Genomic DNA, 18149 nt, shown 5'->3' on the forward strand with positions numbered 1-18149 from the left:
TGTACGGCCACTCGAGACCGTACATATATATACACAATATACCTACATGTATAGATAATATATATTATGTGTGTGTGTGTGTATATATATATAAATATACACAGTGCATATTTATACTAACATAACACTCGTGGAAAATACAAGAAGCGCCCGCTAGCGATTTGAATAACTTTTGCCAGAGTTTCCGCCCACCACGTCTCATTGCCGCAGAGTGTGCAACCCAAAACAACACCTGGGGAAATTGTAGTCATTTCCCTACCACCCCGTTTTACGCGTTGTAATATTATTTCATTTTATTTTATTTAGAATAATATCATGACGTTACAGAAGACAATGTTATCGGTTTCGATAATTTGGTTAAGTCATCGCCGCCGCCGCCACCGCCCCGTGGTTTCTCGGCCCATTAATTTTCTCGGCCGGACAATTTAATATGATAATATTTACAGTCGAAAAGTGTCGTGGCGCGCGTCTTTTTATCGGTCCATAACTCGCAGTGCGATATTAAACACGAGCGCTATAGTCTGTTGTTTTAGTCGGTATTACATTTTCGAACGGCCCCGATAGGAATAATAATAATAATAATAATATTAGGATATGATATACACAACAATATGGGTAATGAAAAAAGGCGACGACTACAACGACGATGACAAACGCCGACGCATAAATCTGCCACTGCGGCGGGATAACGCTCGAAAAAAATAAGTACCTAATCCCCCACGGCCGCTGGTGGCATTATTTTTATAGGTATCAATGTAATATTGTGTGAATTTTGCACAAACTATATATTATAATAACGGACGCGATGAATAATTGACTTTGAAACGATTCGTTTTTCACCGAAATCATGCACACTGTGCCATTATTTTAACCATATTTGCATCTCTACAGGTCCTGCTATAATATTATTATTCTCGTTTAAGTCGTTAATAATTATTGGACGTTAATCGCGGCAAATCGGATTACAGACGTTCTCACTCGGGTATGTATCCCGTCACACGGAACAGGTGTCTGACTGACGAGAAATCGCTGCTGATCGCGAAAGCGTATATAATAAAATATAAGTGGAATTAACACACGACTGAATATTTATTAATATCGAAGACATTTCGAAATAAATAATATTGCAATACATCACGCAATAGGTATACGATTTGACAGATATTTCAAATGGTATAAAGTTGATGACCCATTATGATCTATAATTATTATTTAAATATTACGATTGTAAATACGATTAACGGCAGTTACGAAATGCGCGTAATATATTATGTGATCCAAAGTAATAATAATGGGACTGCGAATGGCTTGATATACGAAAAAACTCATTTCAGATTCACATCGAGGGTAATAACATTCATCTATAGACATCACTAATTATTAATATGTATGAAACTGCAAATTGGAAAAAATGTATATAATATTCTAAACATTTAGTTATCGTCTTACAGCTTGAGACGTATATAGGTCGACTTTATAGTACGATGTTTTAAGCTTAGACCTCAGCCGAAATATAATCTATTCTATTCTGAGAATTGGGCACACTAGAATCGAATAAATGTCATAAATTTGAAATCTACGGAATAAGCAAGTAATACACTATCAGTCAAAAACCTACTGACGGAATGGGGCGAAGAAAAGCTCAAAGAATTTACTAACCTAAACTTATTATTATTCTTAAGAAAAACCAACTATATACAATGTAATTTTAAAAACTAGTTAAGTTAAAAAAAAATGTAAGTACATGACCGGCTACAACAACTGTGCATGCAGCCGAAGTTTGTTTTAGAGCAATCAGAAAAATATATTATAATATTATCTATAATTACTGCCCGTTGAACGGGGTTGCAAGTATTATTAATTTGTGATTATATTACGGGTTGCAGCTGAGAATAGGAGAAGAAACGAAACGCGCTTCGCACCGGGAGGACCTGCGCGGCTATACGCGACAACACTATCCGGTGCAGCAGAAGAACACGCATATAAATTGCATCGCGTATATCGATATCGGTAGGACGTGCTATATTATGTAACGTTATATATCACGGGGACAAAAGCAAAATAAATAAACGTGACGATATCGCACGCTGCACATAATACGCATTACACCGGCCGTCTTGTAAGATAATGATATATTACTGTTGCAGTTGCAGTTGCAGTTGCAGTTGCAGCCGCCTGCAGTGTCGTCTCCCGGTTCGGCGCGATAACGACGATCGACTGCAGTTCTCCAATAATACAATACAAACATCTGTTTACAGGTAGTCCGGAGCACAGCCGTACGATAAAGTACCTATATATACATATGATAGTAATAATATATCGTGTGTGCTTAAACTGTGTACACATAACATAATATATTATATATAGTATATTAGTATACCATATATAGGTACCATATACCTGTCTCGCGGTGTTCGCCTTCGTGTGAGGCGCGCGAGGCCGACTGCAGGATATTTATTATTATTATTTTATCGAGCGCGAAAAACCGTGTCGGCAAAGTCATTACACACCGATACGCGTTACACACAGCTCAGATGTAAAATACGTGTGCTTGGGTGTGCGTGCGTAGACGTTTGTACGTGTGCGGCGTATAAGTGAATATCGTTGTCGTATTTTTGCTGCCGCAACAGCACAATACAATAATAATATATTACATTTTGTATTAAAAAAAAAATAAAAAAAACGGCACACGCGTCGATATACCGCGATCGAGGAGGACTTAGTCCGCCGATCGGCTGCGCACGTGCTGTGTGTGTCATTATAGGCATTGGTATTTAGCACCATGGTATAGGTACTTACGGGGTAACAGTAGATTTATATTATGCTCTCTGGGACGGGACGACATTATTTTTTTCGGAATATTTATAGTGACATCTAGTCGGTTTCGCGTTTTTTCAATATTCTGTCCGCCGAGGAAGAGACATTTAATTATTTAATGAGGAAAAAATGGTTTTGTTACGAACTGTTCCCGTGTATAACTATATGGAACACAATATAATATAATTATTGTTTTCGATACAGACAATTTTCCAACAGTGATTTTCTAAGCGTCGTGATAAATAATTTCCCTGTTCTATGAGACCATCCGTGATAAAATTATGCCTAGTTAGATTATTATAATGTGTTTAAAATCAGCTGACACCTATTTTTCCAATGGAAAATGTACTAGGTACATGTCTGCAAATACTTAAATCGAGCATAAGTTTTATGACCGTTAAGTGTGCTGGACATACGAATAGAATAAAGACAGCGCTAAAAGATTGCCAAGTATATAAAGAAGTATAATATTTTAATATTACGAAAATTGTGTAAAGGTCCCGAGAACGTTTAACGAAGTTGCGTTTTAATAGGTCTGGTCGGGGCGAGGGTGGGACGAAGTATTATCGTATTCGCTTGAAAAAGGGATGCACAACTTCGCTTTAATAATACGATGCACCTATATAATATTATATTGATATACCTATTATATTGCCTACAGCTGTATATTATAATATAATATTATGATATTGTGTACACATTTCTGAGAATGGCGCGCGTGAATGACGGAAAATGCGGCACGACGGGATTTTCGACTGTATTATAATATTTTTTAACAGTTATTAGAGACTTATATATATATATATATATATATATAGGAGACTTTATACATCATCGCTTCGACATAATAATAATATTATACGTTTAGCCGACGTGCAGTACCCACATTGACGTATTCGATCACGTAAGTATATATACACACACACACGAGCTCGCGCCCGCCAGTTTTTGCCCCGAAACTAACCGGCGCGCGCGCGACACGCTAACTCCCGCGGCGGATCTTCGACCGGTGAAATTATACCCACACACACACACCACAGCAGACACACGTCGATAACATAATATATATTAATGTAATTTCGACGTGTGTGTGATATATGGACTACGTGTTTGGGTTCTATACGACGGGCGCCTAATACGAGCGCGTTTATACCTGTGAGTATACGAAACGCACGTGTTTCATGCACGATAATAAGCCCTAATTTCGACTCGGCGGGCCTCGGAGCGCACATTTGTTTACGGAGTAATCGTTCGGTTTTTTTTTTTCTGGTCGTTCCTTCTTGGTCGTTCGGTTATTACACATCATATTATATATTATAAATCGTATTTTCGTGCCTCGGGTTCCGTGCGCGCGCCACAGCAATCACAATATAATACGGCCGCCGCCGCCGACCGAATTAAATGGCATTTCGTGAAGACGATAGACGCGCATTCTCTCCTCTGCTGGCCCAGTATTTTCGACCAAAAACGGTGGGCGTTCCCCGACAAAATGAAATGGGACTGCGCTATAATGTGTCTGTCCGTGTGCGTATGTGTGTGTGTTAAGTATACGTTTCGGAATTGATTGAAGCCCGCGCGGGAATTGTTGTTATTTAAACGCGCACGGAATTATATTTACTATAAACAGACGAAACAAAACGAAAAAAAAACATGAATACACACATATATACACGAAAATCACACACACACTCGGAAACACACGCAGGTGGTGGTGGTGATGAGGTGTCTTTTTACGTCTGTCCGTTTCGGTATAATTTCATATGTAATTTAATGAAAACGGTCGTTTTTCAAAACGATAATTTGTACGAATGATCCATTACACCCGGGCCAGGCGTATAGGTACCACCACGGCGGCGGCGGCGGCGGCGGAGGGGAACGGCGTGTTCCGTCAATATAATAAGGACGGCGGGTGGTGGCGGGGAGGGCAGGGGGGCGAAAAAACATTGCGTCCCATGAGAGCCGGTGGAACACGACTCTTAAAGGTCAGTTCGTGATGGGAATAAGTGGTACGAGTGGCCAATTATACAAGTGTATGCCACACCACACGGAGTGCGGTCCAAACACACACACACACACCGACGTACAATAATAATTTATACGCGCGCGCGGTGAAATTGTTTTTTTTATTATTATTTCGTGTCTTTATCTCTGTCTCTGTCTCTGTCTCTCCGCCGTGTGGCGGTGTTTAGGCGGAGTTGAAATAACAGTAATCCGCGACGATTAATTTATCGCGTTATTACTATTGCGACGGCGGGCGAGTTTTGATTTTTTTTCCCGACTGGGCGTAATTAAAACGCGGACCCGGTTGATTTTACACGATCGTGTCAACCGTCATGTGGAATTCACGGTTGTATCATTTAACAGCGGCGGCGGAAATGATTATTGCTCTCGTTCGGCGATTTTATAATTACAACTGGGCGGCCGCACAGGATTTATCGTGAACGACGTTAAAGTCACTGGGCCCCTGCCGCACTACTACAAAACCTGTCCCGACGTTCGTTCAGTTTGTTGTGTCCGTATTTGTGTGTGTCTGTGGGTGTGGATGTGTGTGTATGTATTTGTTTTGTCGTTTACAGTGTAGTTGTCCAGCACAAGGACTCGCTCTATTGCCACCCGACCCCTGAACTGTATAGTATACGCGGTTTCTGACCCGTCACTAACTCTATTTTTTAAGCCATTAGACGCATTTACCATCGTCTTAAATATCCTATTTTGACTACTGATCGAGAAATATACGAGCAAGTGAGTATTGATATAGCTGGTATATATAGATATATAGATATAGTATTTATGTTAATCAACCGGTTATGGGTCTCACGGAATCGTCGGTAGAATTCCGCCTCGTTTTATGATGTTTATGAAATATCACAAACATTATTTTATGAACGCCGAGTTTAATAGGAAATGTCTGTCTAAATCGCGATAAAAATAAAATGAGTATGAATACTAATCGACCTATATATACTGATCAAAACTAGATGGATTAGAAGTGAAACGATCCTAAATGTAATTTCAATCGACTGCGATTGTAAAAATCAAACTCCCGTCACGTTTGGTATAGGTATTGTGTTACGTAATTAAAGGACCTATAGCACTACCTATTTATGAAAGAAAAACAGCGCTATGAGTCACTATACGGATTCAACCGATACAATGAGACGAATATTTTGAAAAAATAATAACCAGTTATGATTTGATAGAAGAACGATTATAATGTATGCAGAATAGTAACTCTCGTTCATTTAGGATAGGTTAGTTTCGATTTTTTGCAAATCCAGGTGATACACGATGGAAATAATGAAAGCAGTGGTCTAATTTCATCAGCATATATCCACACGTAAACCAAATTCGGCTTAGAAGCGTTTGTTATTGTCCATCTTATACTATAATTTCTACATGAAATAATTCAACACAAAACCCTCTGCAACAGAACTACAGGAGATGTTCTCTCCAAAAATTCGAACGAACGTCATATTATATTTAGCTACACCTGTTGATTAGTTTCTATACGTTTTTATATGCCTCACATTTCTCGGCTAAAATGCATTTTATATTTAACCAATTTATATGTTACAATGTCACGGGATCCTCACCTTTTTCGAAGTTCAACGCGCGGTCGTCGTCTCGGATCTTGTCAGCGGCGGCCTTAAGCAGGGCTTGTATCTTCCGGAGCAGCGACTCGGTGCTCATGTACGGCAAACCCATGTCCCCAGATCCGGCGGAACCGAAGTTCAGCGCCTGTGGCGGGGGCGTGACGCTACCGTGTGCACTGCTATTGCCTCCCACGTCCGGATTGTCGCTGAGGTCTGAACACGTAAAAAAAACAAATAAATGAAATATGTTGTAATATTATACTGTTGTAGCCTGTAAGTGAAATTTTTATTAGATTAATTCAATTGTTTGAATTTATATTTTTGAAACCTATATACTGGGTGAAAAATAATAACGACCACGGATGTTAATAAACATGTTGCATGTTGATACGTTTAATCGACGTTTGATGCGTTGGTGCATCTACGCAGGACGTCATTATAAATGCCATTGATGATTTAAATCGACCCTTATTGTGATGTACAACGTATATTTATTATATTATATCGCCACAATGTATAATCGATATTGCGGTCGTACACACAATATATACAAATAACACGATACACACAAAACTAATAATTTTAATTGAACTCAAACGTACGTGATAATATAATATACTATAAAAAGGTATTCCCATCTCGAATTACACCCGCACCGCACTAAACCACTACTATGACCACAATACACACGCGGCTCCCCTGCAATCCACTTTTCACTTTATTATACCGACATGATGGTTATAATATATTGTGTCAAAGATGCACTCGAGTAGAACGTTCTACGTATTGATATTATTGTTTCCAATGGTTTGTGTATAATTCGTTATTTTTTTCTGTCTGAACAATTATATTTGGTATACACTATGACTATACCCACATCTAACATCTCATAGTAGAAGTATAGAGGGATCAGAACTTAAAAAAAAATTATGTTTCTTACCGTTTGAAGACAGTGTCTTATACCACTATATAATAATAATAATAATAATAATAATAATAATTTATACCGTGATCCTTGATGTCGTCTTCTTCGCCGTCGGAAATGTTATCGTCGTCCTCATCCAGGTCGTCTTCGTCGTCGACGTTTGTGTTGCCGCCAGCCGAATGATCGCTGGCCGGTCCCGAATGATCGTCTCCGGTTTTGGACAGGTTCAACACGGGGCTGTGCCCTTCGGATGAACCTACAGAAAATAGTGAATAAGTCACGTTATCGTGTCTGTTTGAAAGGCTGACGGTGGCACTTGTGTATAATGTCATTATGACTGCACCATATTAATCATGATATTATTATTATATAATAATGTGCGAACGTACCGTTTTGCGATGTCAAATCTCTTGCTTTCTGATCAAAGTTTAGCGCCCGATTCATGTCACCCACTCGTTCGTCGTTGGCTCTGCAAAAACCAAACAAAAAATTATAACAGAATATTCATAACACTATTAAACACGATACACAAGTATAAATAATATAACGATGACGTTTTATTCCACGACCGCTTTCCATTAAGTCCCTGCGCCACGATAAGTGTACACATAAATATATATATTTATTTGTACGCACATAAATAAAACATTTCGGAAATTCATCGGTGGTGGACGAGGCGATTAAGACATTAAGAGTAGTAATATACAGCGTGGTGCCGGGGGACTCAAATAACCAAAAAAGTCCTTTCCGTGTGTCTTAATGAGCGAAAGCTTTTAACGTCTCAGCAGCAGCGGTGAATGAGTATATATACATCTGCATATTTCGGGGGCTTTACTATCGTCAATAAATATAATACTTATATACATATACACACAGAACACGCGCGCGAGGGGCAGCATTTTTTTAATGCGTTTTGCACCAAGGCGATATCGCGCGTAAAAGACATTTCAAATGCGTTACATAATATTACAGTAATGATAATACAAATATAATAATAATAATAACAATAATCGTAAAACGTAATAACGACGACGGCAGCGGCGGTGGCGAATGTCGAGGGCATTGCGGTGTAAAAAAAAACGAAAATGACAATAATAAAAAAACGGAAGTGACTAATTTTCCATCTGCAGCACTCGTCGGAAACGACTGCCGTGCGCGTATATTATAATATTATTATTGTCGTCGCCCGTGCGCGCGTTCGATATCATTATTTTATATAATGATCGTCGCTGTCGTCGTATTTAATAATATAACGTTATAATATAAAATAGAAACCCCGAAGAAAGCGTCAACGTAATATTATCATTATAATATTAAAGTATGATTATTATTATTATGTTCTACTGCAGCAGCCACGGTCGGTCTCCCGCCGAGTGGACCGTCGTCGGCCGCGACGGAAACACGCGAATGTACGTCACGGGGCATCAGAGGCGATCCAGACGAAATCGGTCGCGTGATCGAGGATATCGCGAAAACCGAAGAATGATACGATAATAATAATATTATATTATAATCGCATAAAATATACGAATTTCCACACACACAGGCGGGGTGAGTACACGCGTAATCATATGATAATATTATAATATCGGTGTGGGCGGCACGCCGGGAAATCATCGTCTAAAAGTCTCGTCTTGTGTACACATATAGGTATATTGCCAGACATAAATCAACCGTTATACACGCGCGTTATGACGGTGTACATCGTATAGCTCTCTCGTCTGGCACCGGTCCCCACGTACATCATATTATATACAATAATGCGAGTATTATTTTAATATTTATACATCATCGATGTTAAATACTAGTTTTTAATTATCGTCGATGTTTTCGTCACGCGATACGCCACAATACATATCACACGGTATATTACGATATTACAATATTATTATTATTACGATGATAGGTGGGGTGCAATATTATCTTTCTTGTACGTATACGAGTTTAAATAATATAATATATATACGCGGAACTGCTGCTTCCGGTACAGAACTACAGAATAGACTGTTGCTGCTGCTGCTGCTGCTTCAGTGTCGTGCGACGTATTTTATCATTAAGGACACGATAATATATCATATAGATATATAGGTAGGTACCAACATCACGCGTGTTTTTTATTTTGTATTAAACATTAATATAATATGTCACATTATAATATTTTATGCGAAAGACGGTAAGGTTTCGATAGGGTTTCGTTTCGATGCCAGTGACCGTGTTATAATAGCATTATAGTTTTTTTATTTTTATTATACGAAGAAAACGTCTTTGGCAACACACCGTGGTCGTAATATGGATTTCGCGCACCTATATAAAATATCAGTTTAATATTATCATTGTGTACGTGTGTGTGTGTGTGTATGTATGTGTGTAATTACTGTTCAAAAACGAGTTTTGGAAAACGACGCTGCGTGCATATCATATTTATTTCACGCGTGCATATATCGGCCATCACGACGACTCTTATTGTCTTATACTTTTATAACACAACGTTATAATGATGATGATGATGATAATGTGCATTGTGCATAGTAATAACAATAATAATGGCAATGTTAAATTATATATACCTATCATGTTATTTCGAAGGTCCGTTTCCGAGAAGCAAACTAGTCACATATATAGAGAGGACTGACTGAAGTCGGAAGGGTTCATCGGATCGTCACATCGGGCCGGTGTAAATATAATAATAATACATACTTCCAAACCGGTTCGGCATAGAGTCGTCCAAATAAACTCACACACAAGCACTGACGGTATATCGTGTTCGAACGTATACAAAAACGTACAAAGATATCGAATTTTCTACGAAAAAAAATTTGTTTCGCCTCTCCGCCGGCAGCAGCTGGAGTTATCGCCTGCCTGTAAGTCACGAGACTTTTTCACACCACTACACACGGAACAACGCCATGTCTTGGAATAATATATAGAAATGACACTCGATCAGCTGATCGGGTTTTTGTTTACCTACCCGCACCAGTATTATAGTGATCCGAAGTCTGAACCTATCCGATAGAAACAATATTATGCAAACGAGCCCAAGCTAACCTGCAGAGTATATTATGCATTTGCTTGATCGAGAAACGTTTTTACTGCTGCTACCGGTTTCGAGGCCACACGATCACCCGATTCGGCAGAACCAGTGTCGTATAGGTGTAGGTACCTATAACCTATATATCCTATTCCTACCGAAAACGCACCCTATAAAATAGCCACACGACCACGCGTAGAAAAAAAATTTATAATATTATCGTCGTCTTCATAATATTATTGTCGTGTTCGTCGAGGGATTCGTTTGCGGACGAGATTACCGGCCACGACGAGATTAAAATTTCGGCGGTGATGGCGTGTCGTCGCACAGATAAGTTTCGCGGGGATTTCGCTGTCGCGCGTTAGTATCATTCGGTCGATCCGGATGCCCGAGGACACATATCCACCGATAATTAATTATTATCAGCTGCCCGTCGCGGTGTATAAAAATGTATATTATTATTATGGTAATGAGTAATAAAATACACCGATAATAAGAGGCGGTGGCGGCGGTGGCGTCGTCGGTTTGACTAACTCCGCGGTGTGTTTCTTATCTGCGGGACGTCAGAAATTTGGCCGTGTACTATGCAGGATAAATAACAAATAAAATCAAAAATAAAGACTGTGTATAAAAAGAGAAGCGGAAAAAAAGAGATCGGCAAAATTAATTCCCGTAACGTTCTTTGACTTCTTTCCCGGCGCGTGTGGAGGGTGAATTTTCATTAGTCCGCGCGCCGGAATCGCATATATTCTAATCCGTTCTTTGTGTATATATTATAGTAGTATAGTAGTAGTAGTAGTTGTAGTTGTAGCAGCAGCAGTAATAATAATAATAATAATAATACTGCACGACGAGAAGAATGTCCGGACCGCCGCCGACGCGGATAGCGGGAGCCCGCATATTAAAAGTCCTGTTTGTCTTTAGGATGTAGTTTCCTTTCATTTCCGCCGCCGGCTATATATATTGATTCAATCGGATGTTTTGATTAAAATTTAAATACACGACTCCCCTTATCATTCTGCCGGCTCCGATGATGGGGATTTTTTTTCTTCATCTCTGCAGCTCATTTAATCCCGACGTTATGGCCATTCGATAATAATTATGATAATTCCTCTCTTTTTTTCCGTTTTTCCGTAACGTTTTTTTCTTCTCATTCACTCCTTCCCCATTCGTATATTAGTTTTAGTTTTCTTTCATCGGTACCCGTGTACAAGACGTGTATATATATATATATATATAAGTATTCGGAATTTTCCATATTATTACTATTTCACGATTATTTTATTATTATTATTTATCGTTGTTGAACGATTTTTCTATTCCTATAGTGTGACATCCCTATTTCGTGACAATAATAATAATAATAATAATATATATAATATATATATATATATGCTATTTGCACCCCGTAATTATATATATTATTTTCTTCAATTTGACTAATCCTCTCGACACCGTCGCGCTGCAGCGTGTCTTTTGTTTGTGTTTAATAAACAAGCGCGAAAAATACGCCGAAAAGAGTGTCGTTGGAGTCTAACGAGATGAGGCGGAGGTCCCGCGCACAGCGACGGCGGCCGCCGTCATGCTAATTTGTTGAAGGGGTTGTGATATAGGATCAACAGCAGCAGAAACAGCAACATCACATCATCGAAATCCGATTCGGCGGCGTGGTGAAACAATAATAACCCGAGAAACGGCCTCAGGGCTAGAGGGTAGTTTCGTCTGGTGTGGTGGTGGTGGCGGCGGCGATGGTGGTGCATGTTAGGTGGTCTGGAGGGCGGGTGGATGGACGGCGGTAGAAGATTTTAAACTTTTGCCCGTTACGCAGAAGGGTCGAATAAGTAATAAGTATAAGATTTCTGGAGCGAAACGCCGCGGCATCGTCTTCTACTCACTTCTCAGTCACCACCCGCCGTCCCTCAGCCCATCGTCGGTAGGTAGTATATACGGCGTGTGTTGCCAAAACCCTTTGGGGGCTTTGCCGTTTTGAGTTATGATTATTAATACACACGTATCCTGTGTGTGCAACGCGCAAAACTCCTTACGATTATAATATTAAACTCCAACGTTCCGGACCCGGGACCATGTTAATTGAAACGAAATCTCAGATTCGTCGGCGGCCGGTCGAGTGTGGCATACAGCGAGGGTGGGTATGCACGAGAGCGAGTGAGTGGGAGTGGGAGCGAGCGAGAGAGAAAGAAAGACAGAGAGAGACAGACAGCGGCGAGAGAGTCAGAGAGGATTTAATATTAAATTAATCGACATAGACATACGCGCACTGAGATGGTAGTGGAGGTGGGCACGAGTGCATATATATTGTATATGTATATATTATAATGTGTTTACGGAAAGTTTATGCGTAGTGTGTTTGTGTGTGTGTATGTGTATTCGCAGATGATCGAAAATCCGACCGGACGGATTCCAGAATCATCGGGTGTGTAGGTATCTATATAGGTATATAATATATGTAGCATTATATTATTATTTATCCGCCTGCAGTCGTGGTGTTGGTGTACTGTTGGATCGGTGGGGGAACAATAATTAGGCCTGCCGTGATTATTATCGAATAATCATGCCGGAGGCGGTAAAACAATGTTTCGCAATTCATTAACTCGAACAGCAGTGTTGTACGCCCGCCGTCGCAGCCGCAAATGATTTATATTAAATAATATCTATCGCATATTATTTGTGAGTCAGTGTGTGCTTGGTGAGTATAACCTGATATTACTTACCCGCACACTGTATAGGTACTTACAACTACTTCCACACTTGACATGTAAAATAATATTAAATACTTTATAATAATATCATACGCTACGCCCTTTGCACTAGTTAATTTTCCGTCACTGCTATATAATACGCATGAAATAATACACGCTATGGCATGATAATAAATTGCTATTAGGTTTTTAATTTACAAATATTATAAAATTATATTGTTCTTGGCTACTTTGGAAACCGGATAGTTCGTGTACGCTTATAAAAATTCACCAATCATCCATCCACACGCATATTGCAGTATTGATCAACGGCTAATGTTGTCAGACGTTTTACTCACCGATGGGAAATGTAAAAAATACGTCTTTATTGTTATTATTATTATTGTGTAAAGGTGCCAGGTGTCAGTTTTTCAAATTTTCCGCAATTCTATAAAACTGTATGTTTTAGTTGCTACCTTAATTGTAATACTCTTCCACTAATCAATATACTAATACCTATTCAAGGGGGGTTGTAGGGTATGTATATTATATAGAAAAAAATGACTTCACGGGAATAATTTTCAGGCTTTATAGAATTGTTTGAGTTTTAAAACTATTTTTTTATCTGAAAGAAGAACATTTCTACAAGCCGTATTAAACTCTGATTTATTATTTTATTTCAAATAATAGTATCTATATAATAATTTATAAAAAAAAACGCTTAAAAATATTATTTTTGAAGACATATTATAAAGTTTGAGATTAAAATATTGAAAAACGGTGTTTGATGTAGCCTGTAGAATATTACCCTAGTTAGTAGGAGATTAAATAAATAATATTTGTTTATTAGAATAATATTCCGAAGGTCCAAACGAACTTCATTCGTAGACATCTAATATCAAAAAAAAATATTTCTTCGTAATTTCTAGAGCCGATTGGTTGGCATATTATCTGATCGAATGTCATGTCATAAACTCGTTGTTTAAGAACAAAGTACCTAATTAGAATTACTTTCAATGTCATTCCGGACGATTTGTAAGTGACGTCCAGATTTTTAATGGTAAAGTTTCGTACGCCCCGGAGCACATTCCTTTGAGACTACTCGTAAAACCGAATTTGTATACATTTAAAACAAGATTATTAATTTCTTTTCCGGGGGTTAAAAGTTCAAAGCGAGAAAGAGGGAGTTAATTATTAAAACGAATTCGGTACGGAGGGAATTAAAACGCGAAACGAAACTGAATTTTTGGTTTTGACAGCATAAAAGGCAATCGACAGCATCGGCGCACCGACGGAGGCAGTATAGCAGTAGCAGCAGACTTTTTGCAAAAGCCCGAATGAGATTATATTATTATTATTTGTACGCCTCTGAAATCAAACCCGAATAATATGGCGCAAGTATAATATAATATATTATTATGCCATATGACTCCCCAGCAACACATATTATATTATATTGTAGGTATAATACGTACAAACGATATTTTATCACTGTGTATTATCATTATGCGTTATTATGTTCCGTCCGTACAAATGCGCGTGCTGCATAATATAATGTACATTATAAGTTATAACATTATTAGGTACCTACATTATAAAATATAATATACAATACGCGTGTTTGACGATCGCCCACCCGGCGATCCATTATTATTATTATAAGTTGTATTTTTTATTCTTTCCGATATATAGAGCGCATATTATATACAACACACACATACAAGTATAATATAGATAGATGTGTGTCGACCGATAACAGAATATTTCGATCGGAATGACACGAGCGTTTACAATATACTTACACACACACACACACACACACACACACACACACACACACACACACACACACCGGAGTGAGTGCCTTGTAATTAGCAGCTGGCGGCGGACAAGGACTAGCCATACACACACACCCACTTTGGGGAAAAAAGGCGTTTCGACTAAATCAAAAACGGTTTTTATACACACATTAACATAGAGAGATACATATATAGAATATTGTTCCTCTACAATGGTAACAGCAATAATAATAATAATAATAATCATTATAAAAAAAACTCGTGACAGTGACATGCGGCGCAAGTCGCGCAACGTCGTCGTCGTCGGCGGCTGCTGCTGCTGCTGCTCACGTAATGCCCGGACAGACCAGAGATCGGTAGTGGCCGATTGCTTTGTGTGGCGGCACCCTGCGAGCTGCTGCCACTGCTGCCCACGTGCAACCGTATTAAATATTAATAGTATAATATTATTATTATCCTATATATTCCGAATGGTAATTGATTCGGCGGCGGACACCACCTGAACACGACGTCACGACGAGATGTTTTAGTGCGACGGTCGTGCGGTACCTCGTATATAGGTATATAGGTAGGTATACGTTAGGTATATAAGTTATAAAATAAATAATATAATATATCGTCGCGTGCGTGTTGGTGCGCGAGGAATGCGGTATACGACCGGACGGAAAATAAAATGAGGGTTTACCAATTGCACTAGATAATATTGCCAGGGTTGATGCGGACCAACTGTATTCACTAATTTGCAGACTTGATGTACCAATTGCGCTAAAGAATAAAAATATAACCGTAGGTTTAAATAACGGACATGTATGAAGATTTAATGTCGACGGAATTATAGACGTGAAAAAGCATTTTTTATAGGTATCTTAAAGTAAGTCCAAAAGGTACCTAAAAGCGCAATTGGTTTACTAACCGTGAAACATTAACAGGGTCCTAAAATAATAATTTTATTTTAGGTTCAACTGCAGGTCCATATGCCCGATAAAATATTATTGTTCTAATAGTAGTTATATCATCCACGGTATATTATACCGTGTTATTTTGCAGTTTATAACATTTTAAGCCAAACTCCCGACGAACGAAAGTTTCTCCACGAGCAACACGAACGAAACGATTTCGTCTTCCACACATACACTGCATCTGCACCGTTGACGGTGATACGATAGTACGATATCATAATCCTCAGGGCTAAACGCGAAAACCTCGTCGTTGTCCCTGCAGCAAAGGGTCACGCCGCGACGCGATTAACGCGGTCCATTAGATTGAATAATGACGTCCCGTCCGGCAGGCGTATAATCTGTGTCGGAGGCTGCAGCGGAGATTACGCGCTGTCGCGACCGCAAAACCCACGTATTTGTCCCAAAGGCCTTTGGATCTGCGTGTGACGAGCACGCAATATGCGCGACGGACGTATAAATTATAATAATAATAATATATAATATACAAGTGGCGGTCTTCGTCGACAATTATTTTTCGCCCGATGTCCATCGTGATGTAGTATAATATTTTTGTAAAATCTTATAAAAATACGCGTCGTCGATTTTTTTTATACATTCCCACGAAGAGTCGACCTGCTATATAATATATGTACCCACGTCGCGCATCGCGTGCGAGCAAACTATATTATTAAATAATTTGAACTCGAAATAACGAAATCATTTCGGCGTCGTCACCGGTATTATATGGCAAACTCTATAATAATGTTATGTTTATTATTATTATTATTATTATTGTTGCTATTGTCGCTGTCCGAGCCTGTGTATTATAATGCGACGTTCCGCGCCGGTGGCAATAATTAGTAATTGTCGTGTTTATTGGGCAATGACTGTCAGGACGGAATCGTAGTTTAAGGCGCCATGGGGTCTGCTGTTGCGCGGGGTTCGAAATGAATCTCTTCTGCGGGTATACACAATAAATATATACGTGGGTAGTGGGTGTACTCGAAGAAAGCGAAATTGCGCCCAACCCGTGATTTACAATACTGCACATGCGCTGACTCAAAGGCGACGTGGAGAAAAGTGCGCTCGGAATTTATTTTGAACGATAAATTTACACTCGAAACCAATAAGACGTTATTCTCTCCATAATATATAACACCAGTCGGCTTTCATATAATACCTGTCCACCGGAGATTATTGAAACGACACTTTACGCGGTGCAGGTCTTCTGCCACCACGCGTTTTGCAATTTACTGGGTTTCGATGTGAGTATTATTCATGTGCGGTTATATAAAATAATTGTTTAGAACATACAAGTTGTAGCACTGCAGCAGATATTGTAATATATTTGATTCTTATTTTTCACACTTCTGTCGTCCCGTCGTCCCGTCGTCAATCTCTATATTATAGTATAATATAATCGTATTTATTCGTGTGTGGTCGTGAGCGTGTATCGGAAAGTTACCAACTGGCAATATATCAACTGGCTATCAAAAGCAGCGTAAAAAGGACACGTCCCCGCGGCGAAAAGTTAGCAAAGTGAATTTATGATTCCGAAAATGTGTCCTGCGAGGGGTGGTGTTTTTTCATACACACTCGGCCGATACGGCCGGTGACAAATGAATCCATCTTGTCCGCATTTTCGGGGTCAGGTCGAGAAAAATGAGTTTTCAATTGAAATCCAATATTTTTTCTTCCACCGCTGTCGCCCGCCAGACCCAAACTTTGGTCAGCCGATAAGGAAGAAACTATACCGATGACGGATATTAACTTTGCACGTTCGGTTTACTAAAAGGCGACAATATGACTTCTTCTTTTTTTTTTACGTGACGGCCGTCAGCGAATCCGCAGTGTTAGAAGATAACTGTATAACGATGACGACGACGACGACGACGACGACGACGATGATAGCGCAGAAATAAATCCCCGGTGTGCCTGCATGGTCATATATACAGCGGTTATTTATTTTTTAAGAAATCTCCGGTGGAGGAAGAGAACGGCCGGTCGTAATATTATTATACTACTCGGCATCGTATAAACGACAAAAGAAATTACGCGTGCGTAATCCCGCGGAGCACACTTTATCTGCAGAGCCGAGATGTTATTATATATATATAATACGCAAGAGGATAAGTATTTGTAAAGAATATTATTAATAAAAATATACGGACGGAGAGGATTTGTCGGGACATTAATATTTCGATATTGAAATTTTTCTTTATTTTATTACTATATATAAGTATACTATATAAAACTCTCCCTCGCCGATGCGATGCGATCCCTGCTGGACCCACACTGCTGTTGTTGCACCAGTCAGTCGGTCGCCAGCGCGTATTGTAGGTATACATCG

The 18149-nt window shown here is 39.2% G+C and overlaps 1 protein-coding gene across 1 annotated transcript in view; it reads right to left on the reverse strand.

Annotated features, from left to right (window-relative positions):
* LOC100167680 (dachshund homolog 2) overlaps positions 1-18149 on the reverse strand; it is a 130763-nt gene that overhangs the window by 29242 nt on the left and 83372 nt on the right. The window contains exons 6-8 of the mRNA XM_001945011.5: positions 7725-7804; positions 7418-7591; positions 6411-6623 (exon numbers count right to left, since the gene is read on the reverse strand). Coding sequence (XP_001945046.2) covers positions 6411-6623; positions 7418-7591; positions 7725-7804 — 467 coding nt within the window. The remainder of the gene's footprint in view (positions 1-6410; positions 6624-7417; positions 7592-7724; positions 7805-18149) is intronic.

The sequence above is a fragment of the Acyrthosiphon pisum genome, chromosome A2 (assembly GCF_005508785.2).
Source record: "Acyrthosiphon pisum isolate AL4f chromosome A2, pea_aphid_22Mar2018_4r6ur, whole genome shotgun sequence".
Taxonomy (NCBI): domain Eukaryota; kingdom Metazoa; phylum Arthropoda; class Insecta; order Hemiptera; family Aphididae; genus Acyrthosiphon; species Acyrthosiphon pisum.